The 24771-nt window shown below is 36.8% G+C and overlaps 1 protein-coding gene across 1 annotated transcript in view; it reads right to left on the bottom strand.

Moving 5' to 3' along the window:
- Window positions 1-24667, bottom strand: part of tapt1b (transmembrane anterior posterior transformation 1b) — a 27962-nt gene extending 3295 nt beyond the window's left edge. Inside the window, exons 1-12 of the mRNA XM_039693384.2 lie at window positions 24440-24667; window positions 11789-11919; window positions 10038-10156; window positions 6174-6336; window positions 5956-6091; window positions 5241-5338; window positions 5019-5088; window positions 4858-4938; window positions 4662-4771; window positions 1237-1296; window positions 955-1023; window positions 630-706 (exon numbers count right to left, since the gene is read on the bottom strand). Coding sequence (XP_039549318.2) covers window positions 630-706; window positions 955-1023; window positions 1237-1296; window positions 4662-4771; window positions 4858-4938; window positions 5019-5088; window positions 5241-5338; window positions 5956-6091; window positions 6174-6336; window positions 10038-10156; window positions 11789-11919; window positions 24440-24629 — 1304 coding nt within the window. The 5' untranslated portion in view covers window positions 24630-24667. The remainder of the gene's footprint in view (window positions 1-629; window positions 707-954; window positions 1024-1236; window positions 1297-4661; window positions 4772-4857; window positions 4939-5018; window positions 5089-5240; window positions 5339-5955; window positions 6092-6173; window positions 6337-10037; window positions 10157-11788; window positions 11920-24439) is intronic.
- Window positions 24668-24771: the final 104 nt, after the last annotated feature.

Genomic DNA, 24771 nt, shown 5'->3' with positions numbered 1-24771 from the left:
ACAATTCTGAGAAAAGATGTCAGAATTTCGACATATAAACTCGCAATTATGTGTTATAAAGTCAGAATTGAGAGATGTAAACTCGCAATTGTTAGAAAAAGTCAGAATTGTGAGATAGTCACACTTCTGTTATTTTTTCTCAGAATTGCGACTTTATATTAGCTGACTTTATATCTCGCAATTCTGACTTTAAATCTCACGATTCTGACTTTATATCTCGCAATTCTGACTTTATAACATGCAATTGTGACTCCGCTTCGCGTCGTGCCTAACAACGCCCTTCAGCCGTTACTTATTCACGATACAGCACAGCCTCTCGTACCTTATTGCTTACTTAACCCTAACCTTGCCTTATTCAGCATGATTCACATTCAGCAAAATACAAAATAATTAGGAGTTTATCGAGGCAAAAGTCACAGTAAATAGTTTTTTAACAGTGAGAATTGGACCCTAAAGTGTGACCCTGCATTTATTTAATCAAAAATACACTAATATTGTGAATATCAGTTTACACTTTATTTAAAGGTGATCTTGTAATAGTGTAATTATTAAACATTATTATCAATTATAAAAATATATTTGATTAAAAAAACAACTTTTAAACTGTTACAAATAATGCAAACTCATACCCCAGGTAGAAGAGCACGACACATACAATGGACAGAGAGCCCTGGATCTTCACAGAACTGGTCACCACCCGAATCAACTGTCAAACACATATTACATGAGTATAACTAATAACAGTAACTACACATCACAGTACCTTCCCTGTTAATGGCTTTAAAAGTATTGACAAATACAGCTTGTGTAAGTGAATGCAGTGCAGTCAACAAGAGTCTGTAAAATGACAATTTGCAAATGAATGCAAACATTGTAAGGATTTATGTTCTTGCTTTTACATTGTACTGTGTGATAGATTTGGTATAGTGATGAAATAAAGATGAGGCAGGTTACCAGTAAAGCAAGAGGAAGAGGAATGAAGCCCATCCTCCTGGACACACTGTCACTGTAGTCTGTGTATGCCTGGAAAACACACATATTTCAGTATCTGATTAAAAAAGCTTGACAAAATGCCCTTCAATGTGATCAGGAGAAAACAAGACACTGAAAAAAAAATTAAGTCATTCCTTTCAACAATCGATCATATTTAATACATAATTTGACATAGACTTGGGTAAATGTTCGGAAGATTATGGTCTTGCTTAAAAAGGTCTCTGATATGATAAATGCACTTACATTTTTCTGTCTGCTGCTGACCAGATCAAAGGCCAAGCTCGCTCTGTATTCACTGTAGACCTGCACAAACACACCCCCACACACACAGTTACAAGGTATTATGAATTCAGTCAATTACAAAAATCAGTAAACTAAGAAGCCACATTAGAATGATTCTATCAAATAACTCAGGAGATCAAGATTATTTTTATTCTTTTCTACATTCATCAACACACACACACCATTTGTAGTAAACAGAAGCTCAAGCTTGCTTGCTTAACATACGAGAACCAAAGAGTTCATTCATGTTTAATACGTTTTAAACTGTTATTTATAAACCGATTTTTCAATCTAATGTGCTGATCTGGTGCTCACAATTCTCATTATCAAAAATGTTGAAAACAGTTGTGCTGCTCAATATTTTTGTGGAAATTGTGAAACTTTTTTGATTAGAAAGAACAACATTTATTTAAAATAGAAATTTTTTATTGTAATTGTAAATGTCACTTTTGATCAAAAACTTTTGTGTAATTGGTAACGGTTTGGCTGAAATGCTGGTTCTGATTTAAAGAAAGATCAATTTGAGCCATTTAATAAAAAATACATAAACTTTAAGATGTATATTGAATATATGGTAACTTGTTTTGTTTCTTTTGGCTAGTGTCCACTTCTAGGAAAAAATACAGTACAGGAGAGAGAAAAGTGTGCCCGTGTGTGCTGTGACACTAATCTTCCTGCCTAAACTAAGCAGATCTGTCTCTAATCCCTGCCAGTAACTACACTCGTCTTTCTGTCATTACATATCACCCCCCCCCCCCCCCACACACACACACACATTGTATTTTGACTGCTTAACCCCTATTTTCTTCATATGTTCCTTCTATTTTTCCTCTTTCAGACACTTGTTTAGGGACAGTTTAGTTTGTAGTGTCACTGATCCTTCATTTGAAGAGTATCTCAAGAGCAGAGGGGCTCTACACTGGACAGACGCTGAGCTCTGTGTGTGCTGATAGATTTGGGTCAGTGGATCTGTCAGGGTTACCCAAGACACTGAGAGCGGTGCTGATTTTCAGACACACCCCCAAAGGAAACCTGTATCTCTTTGTAAAGGCTTCTTTTTGACTGAGACAGGTTTTTGTGTTTTAGACTAGAAGGAACAGTCTCGAATATGTGCATAAGGAAACCCTTTGACTTAATTAGGTCATGTCACAGTTCTCATGTTCTGATTTTCTTTAGTTTATTCAGATAAAAGTTATACATGAATACATGTTTTAGTGTATTGTCATTTCAGCAGAGTAAGGTCACGCACAAAAAAAACTTCTATTTGCACTAAGACCTACTGTTTTCAAGTAACTGTAGTTCATTTCTAGGTGATTCAATGTTCATATAATCTACCTATAGTGTTTCGTATTAACTGGTAAACTACTGTCTTCTCAAAATTTTAATGGCTTTATTTATTCAAAATTGAAAATGATCCCTTTAAATCACAACCACAACAACATGATAACAGCAGAAGTATCATGATATCAATTAGTATGATGATACTTATGGTGCGTTCACGCAGGCCAGCTGATAGTCTTGCCTGGGCCCGGGACAAGATAATCTTAGATGGGCCCCCCATCAAAAGTGTGCTTTCACCTTTAATTAAACCTTTAAAATAGACTCGGATCTGGCCCATTATCTGTTCACCTATGCCGAGAGTGACGTAATTTTTGCGAAATGACGGCGTTTCCATTAACCAATGTTATGTGACTAAAACATCTTTTTTTCCTCTCGCGATAAGTCATTCCAAAAATAATGGCAATGGACATTGGTAGGTTTATAGCCACCGTACTAGACATTATAATTATTATTAATGGAAGGAGACTTGGTGTGTTATCCAAGCATTAAATGGCAGGTGCACACTCCGCACACACACTTGGGTATGCGTCAAAAGTGTTTATTTGTGATAATCTTAGCCCTGTATTATTATTGTCCAAGCTGTATTATGAATGAGATGTGGCGAATTGCTTTGTTCCTTTTTTTGGATAAAAGGATCTTCTACATATGTAGCCTAATAAATGTTATAATAATGATGATAATTATTATTTGCGGACACGGACCCCAAACACACCATGTCTTCCAAGTCAGGTGACTGTAAATGCGCAAAACCTGTTTCCATTACAGTTTTGCGAAATATTCCTTTTTCGAATTGCCTGAAAAACTTTTTTGCAATAAATGGAAGTTTTTACGAAATGGGCGTGTTTCCATTGTGCGTACATTTAATTCGCAAAGGGTAATGGAAACGCGGCAAATGAACTTGCGCGCCTGTAAAAATGAGCGCGCCATATCGCTATAATGTGCAAATATCCTAAATATTTCCATATTTGGCTCTTTCCTCCTTTCTTATCAACAAGTGGATTTACAGCCACCACATCAGCAGCACCGCCGGTCGCAATGTCTCGGACATGCACGCGCATCTAGTACCGTGGCGTGACATTTAAAAAAATTTGGACCGACTTGACCACTATTTCAAGTACAATTAGGAAGAAAACAAATAAAAAGCTTCTATGTAACTCAAATATCAGATTGTTTTTTTCACAAATATGCCTATTTTATTTCTTTTTTAACAATTATTCCATAATTTAATGAGTGCCCAGTTCCCTAATTTTCAACGTTGGCTTGGTAACACTTTACAATAAGGTTCATTAGTTAACATTAGTTAACTACATTAGTTAGCACGAACTGCGCTTATACAGCATTTATTAATCTTTGTAAACGTTAATTTCAATATTTACTAATTCTTTATTAAAATCTTGTTAACATTAGTTGAACAAACAATGAACAGCTTTAATATTATTAACTAACATCAACGAAGATTAACAAATACTGTTACAAATGTACTGCTCATGGTTAGTTCATGTTAGTTAATACATTAACTATTGTTAACTAATGAACCTTATTGTAAAGTGTTACTGTCGGCTTTTGGTATTTACCATAATTATACCATAGCACGTGAAGGTACCATCAGCCTACTCATGTTGTACGAATGCAAATCTTTGCGCTCTGACAGAAAATGGTATGTATTGCTTTTAGTGTTTGTCATTAAATATTATATTATTTATTTGTATTTAACGTTACACAGTTACATAATAATAATAATTATTATAACTATATTTGAATATTAAATATACAACACAAGATGATTATATATTTGTTATTTTGATAAAAAATATAAAAAATGTGTATTTCACTAATGCCAAATTAATTAACCATTTAATCTTTTGCCAGGATAACATGAACATCAGCATATTTTATTAATATATGTTTTTTATGTTTATATATATATATATATATATTTGTAATATGTCTAACATATAATATATTTTATGATTACAATCTAAGGAATATTTTGTGCTGCCAATATTTTAAGCCTGGTATACAGTGCAACAATAATTTGAACTCACATCTGCTGTGATGTCATTAAACTTGGTGATGAAGGCATGTTTGACAACATCCACTGCAATCTCTGAGGCGATTACCATACAAACATCAGGAAACAACACCCATAGATGATCTATGAGCAATAATCAATGATTAATACACACATCAATGTTGCATATTCACAAAATATCTGAGATGTGTCAGTTGTTAACTGGATACCTGGATTCCAGGAGAACTGCTCCATATTTCTTAGACAGACTATTAGTAAGAGTGTGTAGTTTGTAAATCTTTCTTTAATGTCTGTAATGAGAAAGACAGATAGGAATACTGAGACAATTCATCAGTGACAGTTTGAGAAGAGTTTATAGACATGGACCTACCACTATTGGACATCTGGAAGAGGTTGTTTTTCTCAAACTTCTTGAATACACTTCCTTTGATCTCAACAAACTACGTAAAGAAAAACATACATTAATATAAACCCTACAAAAGAAAGTGTGAAAGTATGTGCTGCTGTATAATGTAATATACAGAGACAAATGTAGAGAGCAAAGTCATTTGTAGTGTATTTAATTTAATAAACAAGCTGTGCACGCACTCACATTATTAGACATCATGATGGTGAGAAGTGACTTGTTATGAGAATTGAAAGCCACATTCAGTGTGGTGGCCTGAACCATAATTAGAATGGCATGTAAAACTGCATTATTAATTAAGGAAAAGTTATAACTTATGACAGATTGCAAATTATATCATAAAAATACAACTGAGCAGTTTCAGTGTAGCTTTTAATGTAGTTTATGCGGTTTTTTTAATATGCTTTAAGACAAACCATGTGTAAATTCATAAGTCAACATCATTGCTGAGTATTTTCTCCTTAATACTGCAGTGAACCAAAGACAGTCTCAAAAACACGGTTTGAAATCGCTGGCGTTTATGACGTCACAAACTATCTTGTAACCAATCACGTCAAGGTGTGATCATCAATGAGTCGATCACTGAGCTGGTGTGACTGAGTGGAGGCTAATTTGCATATTCATAGAAATGCGTATATTAAATGAGGCAGGGTGTAGTGTTACATTCAAGCTATATGAAAATTTTTTACTTCAAACATATTTCATACAGAACTTAAAACTGTAGTTGTAATTACTAACTTGTTAGTTCTGTATTTTTGTATTCATTTTTACAATCAATTTTACTATTACACACTATATATTAAACAGCAGAGTTTGAGAATTTATTCAAATCTATATAAAATTGTCATTATATCCAAATATGACTATGTGACATTTAAAACAAAGCTGGTGTGAAGGATACAGACGTAGAGAACAGCCATGAAGAAATGTGGGATGACTCCTATATGAGCTCTCTTTCTCTCTTTTGGTTCAGTGGCAGTCCAGTACAAAGCATCCAAAATATCCTGACCGAAAGACGAAAACAAGCGATCTGCCACCTAGAGGAGAAACACAGAGAGTGTCAATTCACCTACTACTGTAAATATAATAGTAACAAATGTGAGTGTTGTGATACTGTACCTCTAGCATGTTGTAGATGATGTAGAGTTTTATGACAGACTGACCCCGGATCAGGTGGTACATCATGGAATAATCCACATAATGCATCATGAAATAACACAGAACCATGATAAAACCCTTCAGAACATCACACACCTGAGCGGGCTGCAAGATACGAGATCCACTACACACACACACACACACACACACAGACAAGACAAAACATTTTCTGGTTAAATTGGTTCCATAGACATCTGGAATTACGCAAAAGGAAGAGTAGCTGATTATAATCACAAAGCAGTTCTTCTGTTGGTAAGATCTTCCACACACACACACACACAAAGCCACTGGGTTAGTGATCACGAGTCACACTCTCAGTGGTTCATGCATCATGCTAAAGATTTTACAACACAGGACATGTGCTGAGGAAAGATCAGCATTGTAAACGTACCCAAAAACATCAAATAAAGCTGTTATAAAACATTTTTTAACATTATTCTAAAACATAGCATTGAAATATTTAGTATTTTTATCCTATCCAAATAAAAGGCAGAAATGCCATTAGACATAATTTTTATACATATAATTAATTTTCACTAATTTAATTTTCAGGTAATTTAACTATAATTTAAAAATGGAAAGGAATGCAAATATTTGCTGTAACAAAAATTCCATTAATACGAGTTTTACTCATATTAAAAATATATTCATATAGAAAACTTGTAAATAACTGTATTTTTGAACATAAAAGACATCTTTCAAGGACATAAAAAAATCCCCAAAACCTCAAACGGCAATGCATATTGATATACTATTATAAAAGTTTGTTACTAGACAAAATGCACATTGTTAGCATTAACACTGGGTTGCTAACAGTAAGTACAACTATTTACATTTACTGTAAATACAATCTGCATTTTACACATAATTGGCTTAGGACAAATATATTTTAAAAAATTAATTGTACGTAAACATGCACTGAATGCAACTTACTGAATTTCCATTATCAGAAGCATTTCACAAACCTAATAATACATTAATATATTGCATTAATCATTTGTTTCTCCTTTAACAGAGCTTTGCTTGTTAACTGTGATCACACTGCCATCCTGTGACTGATCATGCAAGTACACCTTAAAGACAGAAAGAACAACATGGCCATTCTGAGAATCATCCCAGATGATTTTAGTATTCCACTGTGAAATCAAAGCACAACAGTGCAAAATTAGACAGCTATGGCAACGGAAGCCAGTGTGGAAAACAGTGTTGCTGCGTCCCAATTCGCATACTATCCGTCCTAAATAGTATTCGAAAATCGTCCCAAATCGTAATATGTTGAAATGAGTGTCCCAAAGAGACCCGGATGGTCTCTTTGGCAGGATTGTGCACCCCTGATCTACTATATCCGGTCAGAATCCGAAGTGTAGATCGATGCACACTCTAACGGCTGACATTGCTCACAACCCATTGCGCGCTGGGCGAGGATTCGGTTAGAACTACAAACACGAGTAAACAATGTTAAAAAACTACAGACATGGTGGACGCACGAGTTCGGCGGTTGTGTAGAGAGGTTTAGATAAAGGGGTTTAAGTGATTAATTATCAGTATCTAACCTGACGAATGTTGGCTACATTATTATATTGCATCTGCAGAAGTAGGGTTGGGTATCGAGAATCGAGTATCGATTGGAACCGGGACTAACTTTTAGTTTTTCCCGGAATCGTTCAAAAGTTAAAATTTCGATTCCTAGTTTCGATATTCACAGTCCGCCGAGCGGAAGAAGAAACGGCTGAACGACACCAACGAAGAAGCGTCTACCGGAAGTAGGCTTGCCGCGATAGACGGTGTTGACGGTGTTACCGGTTTTAAGCCCCATCACCGGTGACATCACTTTCCCACCGTGACACCGCGATGTCTTGATTTTTTTTTTTAAGTATTCGTTACTATTCGTTACGATTTTCACTTTATTTTTATTCGTTCGTTATGCTAATAAAAGTTCTGTCTATATTTTATTCGTTTATTATTCTAATAAAAGTGCTGTCTAAATAAAAGTTTATTGTCAGCGAGTTGTTTTTTTTTTTTTTGTCCATTCCAGCAATTGACGCTGAATTGCAATTGACGCTTATTTCGAAAGTGAAAGTATGTCATTTATGTAGGCTAAGGTCCGTTTTGAAGTTTTTATTTTATATTCGTCTCTTTTTAATTGGTTTTATCTCATTTAAACTTTGTGTAATTTATTTAGGCCTATTTTATTTTCTTATTCGTTAATAAACGTTTTATGGTTCTTATTTGTTTGGGCCCACATTTTGCCGATTTTCACTTTTTTCAGCCTATGCATGGGGTTATTTTTATTCGTTCGTTATGCTAATAAAAGTCTATAAATAAAAGTTTTATTATCAGCGAGTTGTTTTTTTTTTGTCCATTCAAGCAATTGACGCTTATTTCGAAAGTGAAAGTATAACGCGCACGCATTTAAAAGCTATTTAACCCCCCCGCCCTGCCCTCCACGGTGACACCGGGATTACCGGTGTTGTCACACGTCGATTAACCGGTGGGAAATTTTCCTCACCGCGGCAACCCTAACCGGAAGTGTTGGCATAACCACGCGAGTCGAACATGAGTACCTTACGTCGGAGATCCAAAGTGTGGCTTCACTTTTCTAAAAATAACGAAATCTCGGCAAAATGAAAAAATTTGTGACAAAAGGAGTATTTTTACAGAAGGAGTATTTCCTTCAGAAAGGCCGTTGGTTAGCAAGGTTAGCTAAAAATTTTTGACCCTGCCTCTTAGAAGAATCGGAATCGAGAATCGTTAGGAACCGGAATCGAAACAAGGAATCGGAATCGGAATCAGAATCGTTCAAATTCAAACGATACCCAACCCTATGCAGAAGCATAGGGGATTGTCACGCTGATACGTAGGACTTCCAGATTCTGTGATCTTTGTGCACTGCCACTTCCGTTGAATGACCGATCTTGCTGGCGAACTGATGACGGACTACACTGGCATCCCTGGTAAATTAGTCTGATTCACTAAAGTGCCGGTTGCAAACAAACGTGCTACCTTGTTTTATTTTAAAGTTTTAATCCAGTTCATCCTTATACTCAATTCAGTCGGGGAATCCATGAAAACTTACGTAGGGTTGGCGTTGTTGGTTAGATTTGCAAAGTGGAATAGAGCAGTGACATATATAGCCATTGTTGAACTGCGTCGGAAGTGGACATGCACAAAGTTGACAAATCCCGCCCATGAAACCCGGAAGCGTGATAATCCCCTATTGTGAACTTTTGTAAAGATACGTTAGACATTAACTTTTAAATGCATCATTATATTCAAATTGCAAACACATGAGTCTCCGCATGAAAGACCCACGACTGGAAGATGAACGTCCAACAACATTTCTCTCCGAAACGGTAAGGATTTTAACTTTGACGAGATGATTGACAGGGTGCACGCGACAGATCTGTCCGTTAAAGGTGACGAAGTAGTATGTCCACTCAAAAGTATGTACTTTTTCTTCACAAAAAGAGTACGTACTTTTAGGGTGTAGTAGAAGTAGGCGAATTGGGACGCAGGGAATTGAACACAGCCGCTGCAATCATACCAGCACATTAGTGTGTGCTTAAAGCAGCTGCAGTCCTTTTTTTCTGAATACCTGCTCTTTTTGCAGTAGGGACAAATACTAGCTCTGCAGGCAGAAGAGTATATGCACAATCATTTTGGGTTTAAGTGTGTGTAGGTCTGTGTGTGTGTCTGTAATAATACTGTGAAAGAAAAAAGTAGAGAGCTCAGATGTTTCAACCTGTTGGTTTATCAGAATCATATTACAGTCCTACTTTTGGGAACATTGCTCAGAGCATATCCGGAGTACAGTGTGTGTATTACCTGAGGCCACAGCAGGGCAGTGTCAGCAGTCTGATCAGGGCCAGAAACACTCTGAGGGGCAGAAGGGTAAACACGTACAGAAACACATCCAGACACAGGAAAAACCCAAAGATCATCAGCTACAGAGAGAAAGAGAGAGATAGTCAGTGATAGTCCTGGATGTGGTATAACTTAGTTCAAAAACTCAGACTGTCAAACTCCAAAATGACAAAAAAAAGCACCATTAATTTCATAAAAGTAGTAGCTAAAACTTGTGCGCTTGCAAATATTCTTGTAGCTATTTGATAGATTTGTGTAAAGAACACACATTTAGATGCTTCATGTCAGGTTTGACAAAAATGTCACATGACTGATCCGTTCCTTCAATTTGAAGAAACAAGGTATTAAATGTTCAAACTATTTATTTGGTAACACTTTACGCACAATAAGGTTTAATTTGTTATAGGATTAGTTCACTTTAAAAAAAAACAAAAAAACTTTTGCTGATAATTTACTCACTCCCGGGTCATCCAAGATGTCTATGTCGCAAAGAAATTAAGGTTTTTGATGAAAACATTCCAGGATTTATGGACTTATGGATCTATGGATTTATCCAGGATAATGGACTTCAGTTATATGAAGCTTGCTCTGTTCTGTGATGCGCGTTCGTAACATAACATAATACGCAATTACGTAACGTCACAGAGGAAGGCGAGCGTTTGTGCTTCTAAAACTTAAATTTTTATTTATTTTTATTTTTTAAAATAAAACTTTTATTTAAACTTTTATTTTTATTTCAATTTGTTCATTTCGTTTGTTGAATGAACCAAATGACACGAAAAAATATTTGTTCAATTTGATAAACGAGTTTGAACAAGAGAGTCACGAACACGCATCACAGAACAGAGCAAGGCGGCCATTTGAGCTTATAAAACTTAAAGTTTGTTTTTTTCTTTTCTTTTTTTTTTTTTTAAAAAAATGAGCGATCGTTTTGCTTGATAAGGCCCTTATTCATCGTCTGGAATCGTTTAAAGCCCTTTGGACAGTTTGCACTTAAACCGTCTTTTGGACCTTGAACCGTTTGGTTTACCAGTGAAGTGCATTATATGGAGAAAAATCCTGGAATGTTTTTTATCAAAAACCTTCATTTCTTTTGGTCTGAGGAAAGAAAGATATGGACATCTTAGATGATATGGGGGTGAGTAAATCATCAGAACATTTTTTTTTTGTTTTTTTTTTAATTGAACTACTCCTTTAACTAATGTTAACCAATGAAACCCTATTGTAAAGTATTACCATTTATTTTTATATTTATGTATAAATTTAGAAAATACATATTTTTTTATAATAAAAATATATTTATAAAATAAAAAAAATATAATACAATATGTTTTAATAAACAATTAAAAATACATTATATTTACAATTAATTATTTTTATAAATAAGACAAGAGTAAATAATAAATGTAATAATATATTTTTAATTTAATTAAGCCATTTGTTTGTTTTCTACCCATACAAAAATACACTCAGAAGCCATCAACATGACATAACAACCCCCAAGGGAGTGAGTTTGGGACACATCTGTTTTCAGATGAGGGGAGTGTTAGGAACATATTTTAACATTAATAATATTATAATAATATATAATTATGGTTTTAATTCCTTTGGTTGGCAGATAAATAAAACAACGCACAGTATGATGAAAGATATTGTACTGAACAGTTATTTCATTAAGTGTGGATTGTGTAATTTTGTGCCATGTTTGGTACCTTCTCCAGTTCTTTTGGAATACGCAGGCAGGTGTAAACCTTCTCTCTCCGCTCTGTGTATTTGGCCTCATTGTGTTCCAGAAAATATCCTCTAGTCAACTCAGCACTAATAAACCTCACCAGAGAGAGATCTGCACACAGACAGACAAATAAACACACACATGAATGTGTAGTCACATGCATCCAGCACAATGAAACAGCACAATCATTTAGCACTATACTGTACACAGAGGATGGAAGCTCAAAATGTTCCTGTGTGTGTGTGAAAGGAGGATGAATAAACAAGGGCGCCAGCATAAACCTCTCTCCATCTCTCTCAATTATCTACCATTACAAAAAAAAATAGTCCACTTGTGAAAATGCCATTATGAATAGTTTTCCGATAGGATTTTCCATATTTTCCAATATAGGATTTTAGATCACTTTAGATCATTTTCTAATTAAAATTAATGTCATAATTTATTTTACAATTTTATTTTATTTCTTTAAAACTTTGTGAGTTGTGGATTGAGGGTCTTATACACTCACCTAAAGGATAATTAGGAACACAATAATAATACTGTGTTTGACCCGCTTTCTCATTCAGAACTGCCCTAATTATACGTGCATTGATTCAACGAGGTGCTAAAAGCATTCTTTAGAAATGTTGGCCCATATTGATAGGATAGCATATTGCATTTGATGGAGATTTGTGGGATGCACATCCAGGGCACGAAGCTTCCATTCCACCACATCCCAAAGATGCTCTATTGGGTTGCGATCTGGTGACTGTGGGGGGCATTTTAGTACAGTGAACTTGTCATGTTCAAGAAACCAATTTGAAATTATTCGAGCTTTGTGACATGGTGCATTATCCTGCTGGAAGTAGCCATCAGAGGATGGGTACATGGTGGCCATAAAGAAATGGACATGGTCAGAAACAATGCTCAGGTAGGCTGTGGCATTAAACGATTACACCACCACCACCACAAGACTGCACAGTGGTAACAAGGCATGATGGATCCATGTTCTCATTCTGTTTACGCCAAATTCTGACTCTACCATCTGAATGTCTCAACAGAAATCGAGACTCATCAGACCAGGCAACATTTTTCCAGTCTTCAAATGTCCAATTTTGGTGAGCTCTTGCAAACTGTAGCCTCTTTTTCCTATTTGTAGTGGAGATGAGTGGTACCCGGTGGGATCCTGTGCTGTTTTAGCCCATCCGCCTCAAGGTTGTGCGTGTTGTGGTTTTACAAATGCTTTGCTGCATACCTCGGTTGTAACGACGAGTGGTTATTTCAGTCAAAGTTGCTATTCTACCAACTTGAATCAGTCGGCCCATTCTCCTCTGACCTCTAGAATTAACAAGGCATTTTTGCCCACAGGATAATTGTATTAATGAGAAATTGAACAGGTGTTCCTAATAATTCTTTAGGTAAATGTATAGTACTGATGTTGTTTGCATTGCAACAGCACAATAATACAGTGTCTTTAATAAAATTGTTTTTATAAACCTGTAATAATGGTGAAAGGTTAAAACAACAAAACAAACCAAAAAGTTGGATACAAAAAAATTACCAACAATTAGCCCTTTGAGTATTATGCAGTGCATTCATTTTTGTAAATAATGATTCTTTGTTTTACATTTTTAAAACTTCAAAATTTATATTTAAATCCTAGATTTTCCATATGTGGAGCTGCACGATTAAATCGTTAAAAAATTGTGATCTCGATTAAAACACCCAAGCAGTCTTATCCAAAATTCATGCGTCACAAAATTCATAAATTATCGTACATTATGGACTTTTTTTCATTACTGATCGTACATCGTACAGGTCAAAATTATTGTACAAATACGATAATTATCATACGTGTGGCAACACTGGTTGTCGCCTCACGTCGGAGTAAAAAAGCTGCACTTGAACACACCAAAAGCCTAGCCGACGATCAGCCGTCGGGCAGTTTTTGTGCATTGGCCGACTAAGTTTCCTCGGAGGGGACGGCATGGAACCACACGGTTCCATACCGTCGGCTGAAATTGGTCCTCATGGGCTTTGTTTGGGCCGACTCAACATGTTGGCGTAATCGCCGTCGGGCCATCGGTGAAAGAGGGAACTCTGATTGGCTGTTCAGCTTAGTGAAAGAGTCAGTGCACAAGTATAATAGCAAAACAGCAGCAAAGAAGTCAAAACTCTACAGATAGAAGGCTGCACTTATGTTACGTCATCTTACCTGAGTGTTCCTTGGCAAATATTTCATTATTAACTCGAACAGAGTGGAATAAAGAAAGTGTTTAACAGGACTGATATTTAAAACAGTAAGCAGCATGCACTGCTTTGTTTACAGTTTGTGTATCTGCAGCTGGCAGTGTCAGTTTCCCTTTTTGAATGACGAATATATCTGCAGAAATAGATAATTTACTAAATCTAAATCATTTACACTCAGGCACAGAATCCACATTCTAGCTGACAGTCGCAGTAGTGAAGCGAGTCAGTGTTCATTAAAACTGATTTATTTATATATATTTTTTTATAGAATGCTCCAATTCACATTTTGTCAGAACGTCTAGTAAATTACATGTTATTTTGTTAAGCTGTCTATTCAGAATAATGAGTGAATCATGATAAAAATAGAAAAATGTGATTCTCGTACACAGACTTAAATAGAAGTTTTTAAGCAATCTTCAAACAAAGCCACAATAAGCAACTTTTCTTTGTTTTATGTTTTCATATCACAGCAGTAAAGGTTTAGTGATTTGATCAGGAACATTGTTGACACAGTTGCTGTGTGATGGTGGTTCTCTGTTAACACAAACTTTATCTACAGCAGAGCAGACCAGTAACATAAAAGTTTAATTTAAGTGGAACAGAAAGTCCTGGACGGTTTTTAGTGCATGTTTATGTTGACCTAAGGCCAAGCGTGTTGTGATAAGAGCAAGAAAGTGTCCTGAGTTGAACAGCACACATTGCAAATGTGTTCTGTTGCCAACACACATAGTACTTTCTATTTTTAACAGTAATAGAGAAGGATAAACTTGAGGATGAACAAAGTGAATGGGAAAACAAACAAAGTGGAGAGAAAGATCGAGAGAGAGCCAGAGAGATACCAGATTCTTATCTGTTTGTCTTATAACTAAGTTACATAAAATGAGTAAATTTATCATCCAACAAACACCTGTTTGCTATCTGAGCTCATGATGACAACCTAAAAGCTTTCTAAAAGAAAAGCACAGAAAAAAATGCCCTCAGTTTCATATATTCCACCCATTTAAAAGGTTGACAAGTTTGTTTGGATTCACTTTGGCTTCCTGCGTTCTGTTTCAACTCAAACCTTTTTTGTCAAACAAACATTGCTGCAAAAATATTTACTTTAAGTAAGATTTTAAGCTAATTTTAGTAATTTAACAATGCATTCACATGTTTAGTTTCTGAGTCTGATGTTGCAGATAACAAATAAAAATATAGCTGCGAGCAGCGATGGCGGGCCCAAGCCGGTGGCACCGCAACCCCGGTTCCTTTAGTTACCTAAAGGCACCCGGGTGGCGGTGCCGAAGGCTTTGGCCCTTTCATGATTAAATGTTAAAACGGCTTGCCATACTCTGTCATTTCGACTAGTCAAAATTATGTTACAGATATCTTAAATGATAATACAAACTATCCAAAATGTAATTACGACTAGACAGAAAGACGTTGTTGATATCTACAATGTTAATTCCGGATAGGCAAACTTAGCTTTAAAATGTTAAAAGGGCTTGCCATACAGGGACGTAGGCTCAGAGAGAGGCTCACCATATTCAAACCAAAATATCTGACTTCCTCTTGGTCCGAGCTAATGACTATGTAATAGAAAGTTGTCCGGCTTGAGGAGTACAATGTATATACCGATTTTTGTAACTGTAGATAAAACTAACAACCCCACTTTTGTCAAAAGGTGGCGCTATTTAGTCCTTGCACCATGCCCGTTTCTGAAACTTTGCACGTCTACTGGCTAATAAATGTGATGTATCTGTTGAGTTTCAAGCAATTTCAATTTCAATTTGACTGTTGAAAAGAAGTGCGCCGATTAGATACTCAGGATCGGTATCGGCTCTGACACTGCCATCTTTGACGAGGCTGATTCAAATTCTATATTGTGCATATACTATTCTATGTAAGGCACAAAGGCACAAAAACTTTCTAAAGTACCATAAAGTTTTTGTGTACTGTATTATAAGTGTTCTGAAGCTATTATGTGATATAGAAATTAATATTTAAGTCATTAAATTCAAGAACACGTAAACTTTTCCCTCTCTGCGCCTGTCAGTCATTCTCCATTCAGCATTCAAACAGCACGTCGCATTCGGTTACAGTCAATGATGAAACGATCTTCAAGATGATTCAATGTTAATCCTATTATACTGGATCTTTAAGATAAAGGTCTAAAGGTCTATATTTTCGAATGAAGAAACTTTTTCTTGCTGGACTTTATTGCTGTAACTTAATCGTGTTACTTTCTACCGGGTGTCGGACGCTGTCGGTTAGATCACAACACTAGAGTCAGAGCACTATAATTGTTCTTCACGCACACAGTAACTGAAATTTAAAACCTTTAAAAGAAAAGGCTCAATAAACTATTGCATAGATAGATAATGTATAATACACTGTTCATAAATATGTATTTCCTTTGTGCTTTGAACTTTTCAATACGGACTCACTGCGCTGTAACTTCATGTGGCTTCAAGCACATCATTCTCCGCTCGGGATGCACATAAGTGCTTTGTGCTGCACCGTATTAGAGCCGTAATATCATAATGCAGTGACGTAATGACAGATTATTAATTGCCTTTCAATTATATGTTGCTGCGTCATTAAACATCTGTCCTATGCATTTCAAACATTTATAGCAGCCATGGCTTTATCTTTTTATGATTTTTGTTATCTTGTTTTTCATGAATGTATTTTTTAAAAATAAGAGCAATGTGTATTATCTATTATTAATATAGTTTATAATAGCATTTTTGTCATAGATTATGACAAAGTAATCATATGATCCACCAGCGAGGAACCAGCAGAACAGAGTGAACATTCTTTCTGTTTAGTTCAATCCTACTTAATAGGAATTTATTTAAAATGCTCGCTCTACTCCACACCATTAATGTCTTGTGCGGACATCCGTATTTTGACTTTCGGTTTTAAGTAAGCGATTTAAAAGCTCCCAAGTCCCAGCAGAGTCACACGTTGATTAACCGGTGGGAATATACACAATAGGCCTACCTGATATTGAACACAAGAGGGCAGTATAGCACTACGTATGACTCAGATTATTTTTTTTTTTTTGAATTTTACAACAATTCTGGCTGTTTTTGAACGTAAACATAATTCTTAAATGAAAAAAGGGAAAAATTGGGGACGTTATAATATTTGTATAATTTAATTTAGAAACAAATGATGTATAATTACATTATTAGAAGATATGAGGCTTTTAGTGTTTACTTTTTTGACATTACTTTAATCTTTTGCCATAGTTGCACATGTCTACTGGCTAATAAATGTGATGTATCTGTTGAGTTTCAAGCAATTTCAAGCATGCTAAGAGTCCCAAAAGCATCAAAAAAGAATGTTAAAGTTTGTTTCGTTGCCACAGCAACAGTATCATAGATATCAAAAATTCATTCACAGGTCTACATCTGCCGTGTATTTACATTATACAGATGAAGTTTGAAGCAAATCGGTTAAAAATAAGAGAGTGATTTCAAAGCATTTTGAAAGTGACACACTTCCTGCTGCCAGTTGGTGGCGCTATAACTTTGACTCACAATAGTCACATCCATGTGATCGGTCTCTTACAGCGAATACACTGCTGAAGTTTCATCAAGATCAGTTAATGTATGCTGAAGTTATAACAGACATCCTGTTTCATGTTTCTCGCCATAATTTCGTTTCCTCGCCACGGCCAAACCGTTCGAGATATCAAAAATCCCGTGGCACTTTTTCATCCTTAAGGTCTTGACTTCACGCTGATCGAGTTTCGTCGAATTTGGTTCAGTGCTCTAGGAGCAATAATTTAAATTCCATTGCATGTGTTTTAAACACAACCCTAAATAGCCAACTTCCTGTTGGGCTGGGGTAAAAAGTAAGAGTGTGAAGTAGGCTATATATGAAACGATGAGATCTATATGTGTACCAAGTTTCATATTATTACATGCAAGTGTGTTTGATTTATGGACCAAATTTTCAGACCAAGTTTATTGACCAAGTTAATCTGATTAATAAACTAATTATATAAAACTATTGTCAATTCACTACAATTAAACTAGTTATATGCCTTTACTTATAAAAAATAAAAATAAAAACTTATTTAAAAAATACCAGGCTTGAGAAATGTATTTTCTTTATGCAGGTCATACACACAGCAGTGAAATGGTTAAGCCCCCTCCCCCTGCACACACACACAGACAGCCAGCCAGCCAGCCAGCCAAAGACACATGTAGGCTCAGAGTGGCCATATTCAAACAAAAATATCTGACTTTCCGTGGGTCCTAGCTAATAAGTGTCAATTAGAAAGTTGTCCGGCTCGAGGAGTACAATATACATACCAATTTTTGTAACTCTAGTTAAAACTAACCACCCCACTTTTGTCAAAAGGTGGCGCTACTGAGCCCTCACCACGCCCGTTTCTGCAACTTTGCACATGTCTACTGGCTAATAAATGTGATGTGTCTGTCGAGTTTCATGCAATTTGAAGCATGCTAAGGGTCTCAAAAGCATCCTAAAAGCATCCTAAAAGAAGGGTAAAGTTTGATGCGTCGCCACGGCAACAGTTTCAAAGATATCAAGAATCCATTCACAGGTCTTCATCTGCCGTATGTTTCCATTATACATATGAAGTTTGAAGCAAATCGGGTAAAAATAAAAGGGTGATATCTAAGCATTTTGAAAGTGACACACTTCCTGCTGCCAGTTGGTGGCGCTATAACTTTGACTCACAATAGTCACATCCATGTGATCGTCCTCTTACAGCGAACACACTGCTGAAGTTTCATCAAGATCAGTTAATGTATGCTGAAGTTATAACACACTTCCTGTTTCACGTTTCTCGCCATGATTTCGTTTCCTCGCCACGGACAAACCGTTCGAGATATAAAAAATCCCCTCGCAAACTTTCATCCTCAATGTCTTGACTTCACGCTGACCGAGTTTCGTCGAATTTGGATCAAAGCTCTAGGAGGAGTATTTGACATTCCATTGCGATCGTTTTACAAACAAACCTCAATAGCCGACTTCCTGTTGGGCTGGGGTAAAAAGTAAGAGCGCGAGGTATAGATGAAACGATGAGATCAACATGTGTACCGAGTTTCATATTATTACATACAAGCGTGTTTGAGTTATGGACCAAGTGTTCGGACCCCGTTCCAGGGGGCGCTGACGAGCCGCCCTGCCACGCCCGGGTACCAGCTTCAGCCCGGCTCTGATGGCCGCGGGTTTTGACCCGTGTGCAAAGTTTCAAGAGTTTTCGAGCACGTTAAGGGCCCCAAAAGTGCCCAAAAGGTAGTAAAATAATAATAAATATAGCTGCGAGCAGCGATTGCGGGCCCAAGCCGGTGGCACCGCAACCCTGATGCCTTTAGTTACCTAAAGGCACCGGGATGGTGGTACCGCCGGCTTTGGCCCTTTATCGCTGCTCACAGCTATATTTATATTTAATATAAAGCCGGTGGCACTGCCACCTTGGTGCCTTTAGGGTTATTCTGTATGACGTGCAAAAACGTAACCCCCACTTTGACTGTCGAAAAGAAGTGTATTGTAGAGCTTGCATCAATGCGGACTCGATGCGCTGTGCGCTGTAACTCCATATGGCTTTAAGCGCATCATTCTCCACTCGGGATGCGCATAAGCGTTTTGTGCCACACTGTACTGAGCCTTTCATATCATAATGCAATGACAGATTATTAATTGCCTTTCTTGTTCTGTTCTATCTATTATGTGTTGATAAAAGATAGGACAGAGCACTAAAAACCTCAAACAAAGCACTAAAAACTTAAGCTGTTTGCTGTGTAGTCTGAGAATGAGCTGTTTGATTTGCACCCTCTTCCTATTCACTGTCCTCCATAAAAACCAGCTATCCAGGTCCATGTTGTTCTAGAAAGTTTGTATGTTGCTGCCTCATTTAACATCTCTGCTATACATTTAAAACATGTTGTCTCAATTTTATAGCAGCCATGGCTCTATCTAAAATAATTTATCTTTTTGATTTTTGTTATCTTGTTTTTCATGAATGTATTTTACAACAATACAAAGAGCAATGTGTATTTACCACTAATATAGTTTGTAATGGCTTTTTTTGTCATAGATTATAATCATATATTTTTTTGGATTTGTTATTTATCTTTATAATGAAGTTGTCTGTATTAAGTAGATTGTGTTTAACACACACAAGAGTGGCACCAAACACAGCTCTAAAAAAACTTGACACAATCCATCATTCAGCCATCCGTTTTGCCACTAATGCACCCTATCACACTCATCACTGCGACCTGTATAAACTGGTGGGTTGGCCCTCCCTTCATACCCGGCGGCTCCATCATTGGTTTCTCTTCATATATAAGACAATTTTGGGCAAGGCACCTCTCTATTTGTCATCCCTATTTCATGCCGCTCATAACACCTATCACACAAGATCAAGTAATTTGATTAAATTTAGTATCCCCCCTACTTCTACTACCTTTGGACATAATGCCTTCCGCTTTGCATCAGTACACGACTGGAACATACTTCAAAATACCCTGAAACTTGCATCTCTGATCCCAATCTCCACCTTTAAGCAAAACCTCGAAAATTACATAGTTGACTCTTGTTCCTGCTGACAATCATGAACCATATTTACACACTTATTTAAGCACTCTATTCGTTTTCTTTTTCCTCTTTGTTGTCTTTTTTATTTTTATTTAGCTGCTTGTTCTAAGTGTTATGTGTTTGACTATGTACAGCTGTACATTATGTTCTTATTTTTTCCTGTAGCCTCTTGGCCAGGTCATGTTTGTAAATGAGAAGTGGTTCTCAAACATTTTACCTGGATAAATAAAGGTTAAAAAAAAGAAAAAAAAAGAGTGATTTATCAGTTCAACACATAGTTATAGAAATTCTACTTTATCTAAAAAAACCTGCACTTTATACACACACACACACACACACACACACACACACACACATACATAAATACATGTAAATAAAAATACAAAAAGAAACATCAAATGTGTTTTTAGTCAGAGTATTATTTTATACAGAAACAAATATTTGTAATTCAGAAAAGAATGAAGTTAGTGTTTTAAAATCTTAAGGAAAACAAATATATTGAAATATAGCACAAGAATTTTAAATTCATTCAGCTTCAATTACAAATACAATCGTACTTTTATTTAAAGCAAACTATACATTTAAAAGATGGGGGTTATATGCCTATTTTGTCATTTAAAAAAAATACAAAATTGTTATGCAAAAAGACAAGGACTTAGAGACAAGGACTTATAGGAAAAATCGCAGCCAGCCACACTGTGTGGTTCAAACATACATAAACACAGACAACAGCCCTCCCCTCCCCCCACACACACACGCACATGCACACACACACCCACACACACACAAACACAGACAACAGCCCTCCCCTCCCCACAGAGACACACACACCCACACACAGAGAGAGAGAGAGAGAGAGAGAGTGAGTGAATCGCAGGGGAAATAAATCCATTCAAACTACAATATCTGACTTTCTGTTGCTCAGAGCGAATGACTTTAAATTGGAAAGTTGATCGGCTTGACGAGAACAATATACGTGGAAAGTTTTGTAACTGTAGGTAAAATGAGCAAAGTTATAACACACTTTATGTGTCCTTTTTTAGTCATAAAATTCATTTCCTCGTCACGGCCAGACCGTTCGAGATATCAAAAATCCGTCCGGAATTGAGCATCCTCAATGTCTTGACTTCATGCACACCGAGTTTGGTTGTGATTGGTAAACACATGCGTTGTAATTTGATGTATTTCTCCTAGGAGAATTATTCAAACAACCCATAATTCCCAACTTCCTTCTTAAAACTTAGAGCACGAAAGTTGTTTGGCCTGATGTGATCTTTAATTGTACCGAGTTTCATATTAATTCATGCAAGTGTGTTTGATTTATGGACAAATTTTCGAATCCCAGTCCAGGGGGCGCTGTCGAGCCGCCCTGCCACGCCCGGTTACCAGCTTCAGCCCGGCCCTGATGGCCATGGGTTCTGACCCGTGTGCAAAGTTTCAAGAGTTTTAGAGGATGTTAAGGCCCCCGAAAATGCCAGAGAAGTTGCACACAGCAAATAAAGGGTTAAAATTAACCTGACAGGCGCCCCTCCTCTCACTCACACAGAGGGACACTGAGAGACTGGCAAAATTCTGAGATTTTCTCTACATTCAAACAAACATATCTGACTTTCTGTGGGTCCTAGCTAATGAGTGTCAATTAGAAAGTTGTCCGGCTCGAGGAGTACAATATACATACTGATTTTTGTAACTGTAGATAAAACTAACAACCCCACTTTTGTCAAAAGGTGGCGCTACTGAGCCCTCACCACACCCGTTTCTGAAACGTTGCACATGTCTACTGGCTAATAAATGTGATGTGTCTGTCGAGTTTCATGCAATTTGAAGCATGCTAAGAGTCTCAAAAGCATCCTAAAAGAATGGTAAAGTTTGATGCGTTGCCACGGCAACAGTTTCAAAGATATCAAGAATCCATTCACAGGTCTACATCTGCCGTATGTTTGCATTATACAGATGAAGTTTGAAGCAAATCGGGTAAAAATAAAAGGGTGATATCAAAGCATTTTGAAAATGACACACTTCCTGCTGCCAGTTGGTGGCGCTATAACTTTGACTCGCAATAGTCACATCCATGTGATCGTCCTCTTACAGCGAACACACTGCTGAAGTTTCATCAAGATCGGTTGATGTGTGCTGAAGTTATGATACACTTCCTGTTTCACGTTTCTCGCCATAATTTTGTTTCCTTGCCACGGCCAAACCGTTCCAGATATCAAAAATCCCCTCGCAAACTTTCATCCTCAATGTCTTGACTTCACGCTGACCGAGTTTCGTCGAATTTGGATCAAAGCTCTAGGAGGAGTATTAAAAATTCCATTGCGAGTGTTTTACGAACAACCCTAAATAGCCGACTTCCTGTTGGGCTGGGGTAAAAAGTAAAAGCGCGAGGTATAGATGAAACGATGAGATCAACATGTGTACCGAGTTTCATATTATTACATGCAAGCGTGTTTGATTTATGGACCAAGTGTTCGGACCCCGTTCCAGGGGGCGCTGTCGAGCCCCCCTGCCACGCCCGGGTACCAGCTTCAGCCCGGCCCTGATGGCCGCGGGTTCTGACCCGTGTGCAAAGTTTCAAGAGTTTTCGAGCATGTTAAGGGCCCCAAAAGTGCCCGAATAGTCGTTAGAAAAATAAAAGAAAAAAAAAAAAAAAATAATCGGAAGGAAAACAATAGGGCCTTCGCCCTTTCAGGGCTTGGGCCCTAATTATAATAATAATAGTAAAGAAAAATAATCCTTAGGAAAACAATAGGGCCTTCGCCCTTTCAGGGCTTGGGCCCTAATTATGAATGACCAAAATTAGGCTAGTGTGTTATTTTGATCATTTCTTTGTATACTATTTAAAATTAATTATTAGCATCAACTCTTAAACGCCCACAAAAGCCTCTAGTAGCAATTCTAGAAGCATTATCCTCGCTTCTCACATAGCCTAAACAAACACCCACACTAAAATCCCAGCATTAATGATAACTATATAAAAACCGTTTTAGAAACCTGCATGTATTTGTAATTATTTATGTAGTTGGATCTATTACACTGTTGGGCCTTACACCTTAACCCGCTTAAACCTTACCATATCACCAAAACTGTCCCTAACCTTACCCGTCTCCCACCTCGATAGCCGCAAAAGTGTTCTGCTATACCACATGAAAACAATACATTGTACCTAACAATTACTTAGACACCTAACATAAAGTGGGACTATCAAATTTCCAGCAGAAATCTTGCTTCATAATAACTTAAATTAATAAACCTATTAATATATTAGAGATTCATGTGCATTCAAGAATGAATATGAATGATGAATAAATGTTATGCTATAATTTTGATTATGCATGTTACCACAAATTAATGCATTACATAATGTTAATATTAAACGTTACTGTTCCTAAGCAACCTCGTGTAGAACTTTACATTTTCACAACTGATCAGCTGTCTTGATCCTTGTGCTTCTAAAGTTAAGTTAGTCTCATTATGCAAGCGGCTGAATGTGTCACATGAGCCACACTGGTAATTGCGGCACCTTAAATACACTAATGGATGTCGAACTATCTGATTTTATTAAAGGTAAACAAACTTTGGTATGTTAACTGATAATGCTTCAGACAGTAACGTTATAAAACGTTAGATGCAATGCATTGTGGCTGTTGTGTGTGGTAACTTGCTAGCTTCCTACCTAGACAGTTTGGCGCGTTGTAACGTTTAATCAAACATTGCTTACCAACTAGATCTATATGTGACATGCTTATGATGCTGATACATACAGTCTATGTAGACAGCTCACTAGGTTGAAAACGATGTGTATTTAGCGCACAGAACCGCTGTCAGTCACTCTTACCTGACATATTGCTCTTTCTCTCTTTGCATTTCGCCTTCCTCTCGTAAAAGCCCAGAGTTTCTGTAACATCTGATGTAGCGGCTTGCTTCTCTGTCTTTTTGACGCCGCTGAAGAGTCGTTTCTCCTTCTCTTTATCCTCATTATCAGTCTCATTTTCGTCTCCAAGCCCAGCCGCTACTGAGTCCGCCATCTTCCTCACAGACACAACATTCAGGCGTCATGGCATACGTCATTACACATGACTACAATTCCCACAATGCAGCTGGCTAAATTCACACCTATTTTACACACACACACACACACACACACACACACACACACATACACACAAG

Source organism: Pimephales promelas, chromosome 6, assembly GCF_988280905.1.
Source record: "Pimephales promelas chromosome 6, fPimPro1.hap1.1, whole genome shotgun sequence".
Classification (NCBI taxonomy): domain Eukaryota; kingdom Metazoa; phylum Chordata; class Actinopteri; order Cypriniformes; family Leuciscidae; genus Pimephales; species Pimephales promelas.
The sequence above is the reverse complement of the archived record's forward strand: the minus strand, read 5'-3'. Positions and strand labels throughout refer to the sequence as shown.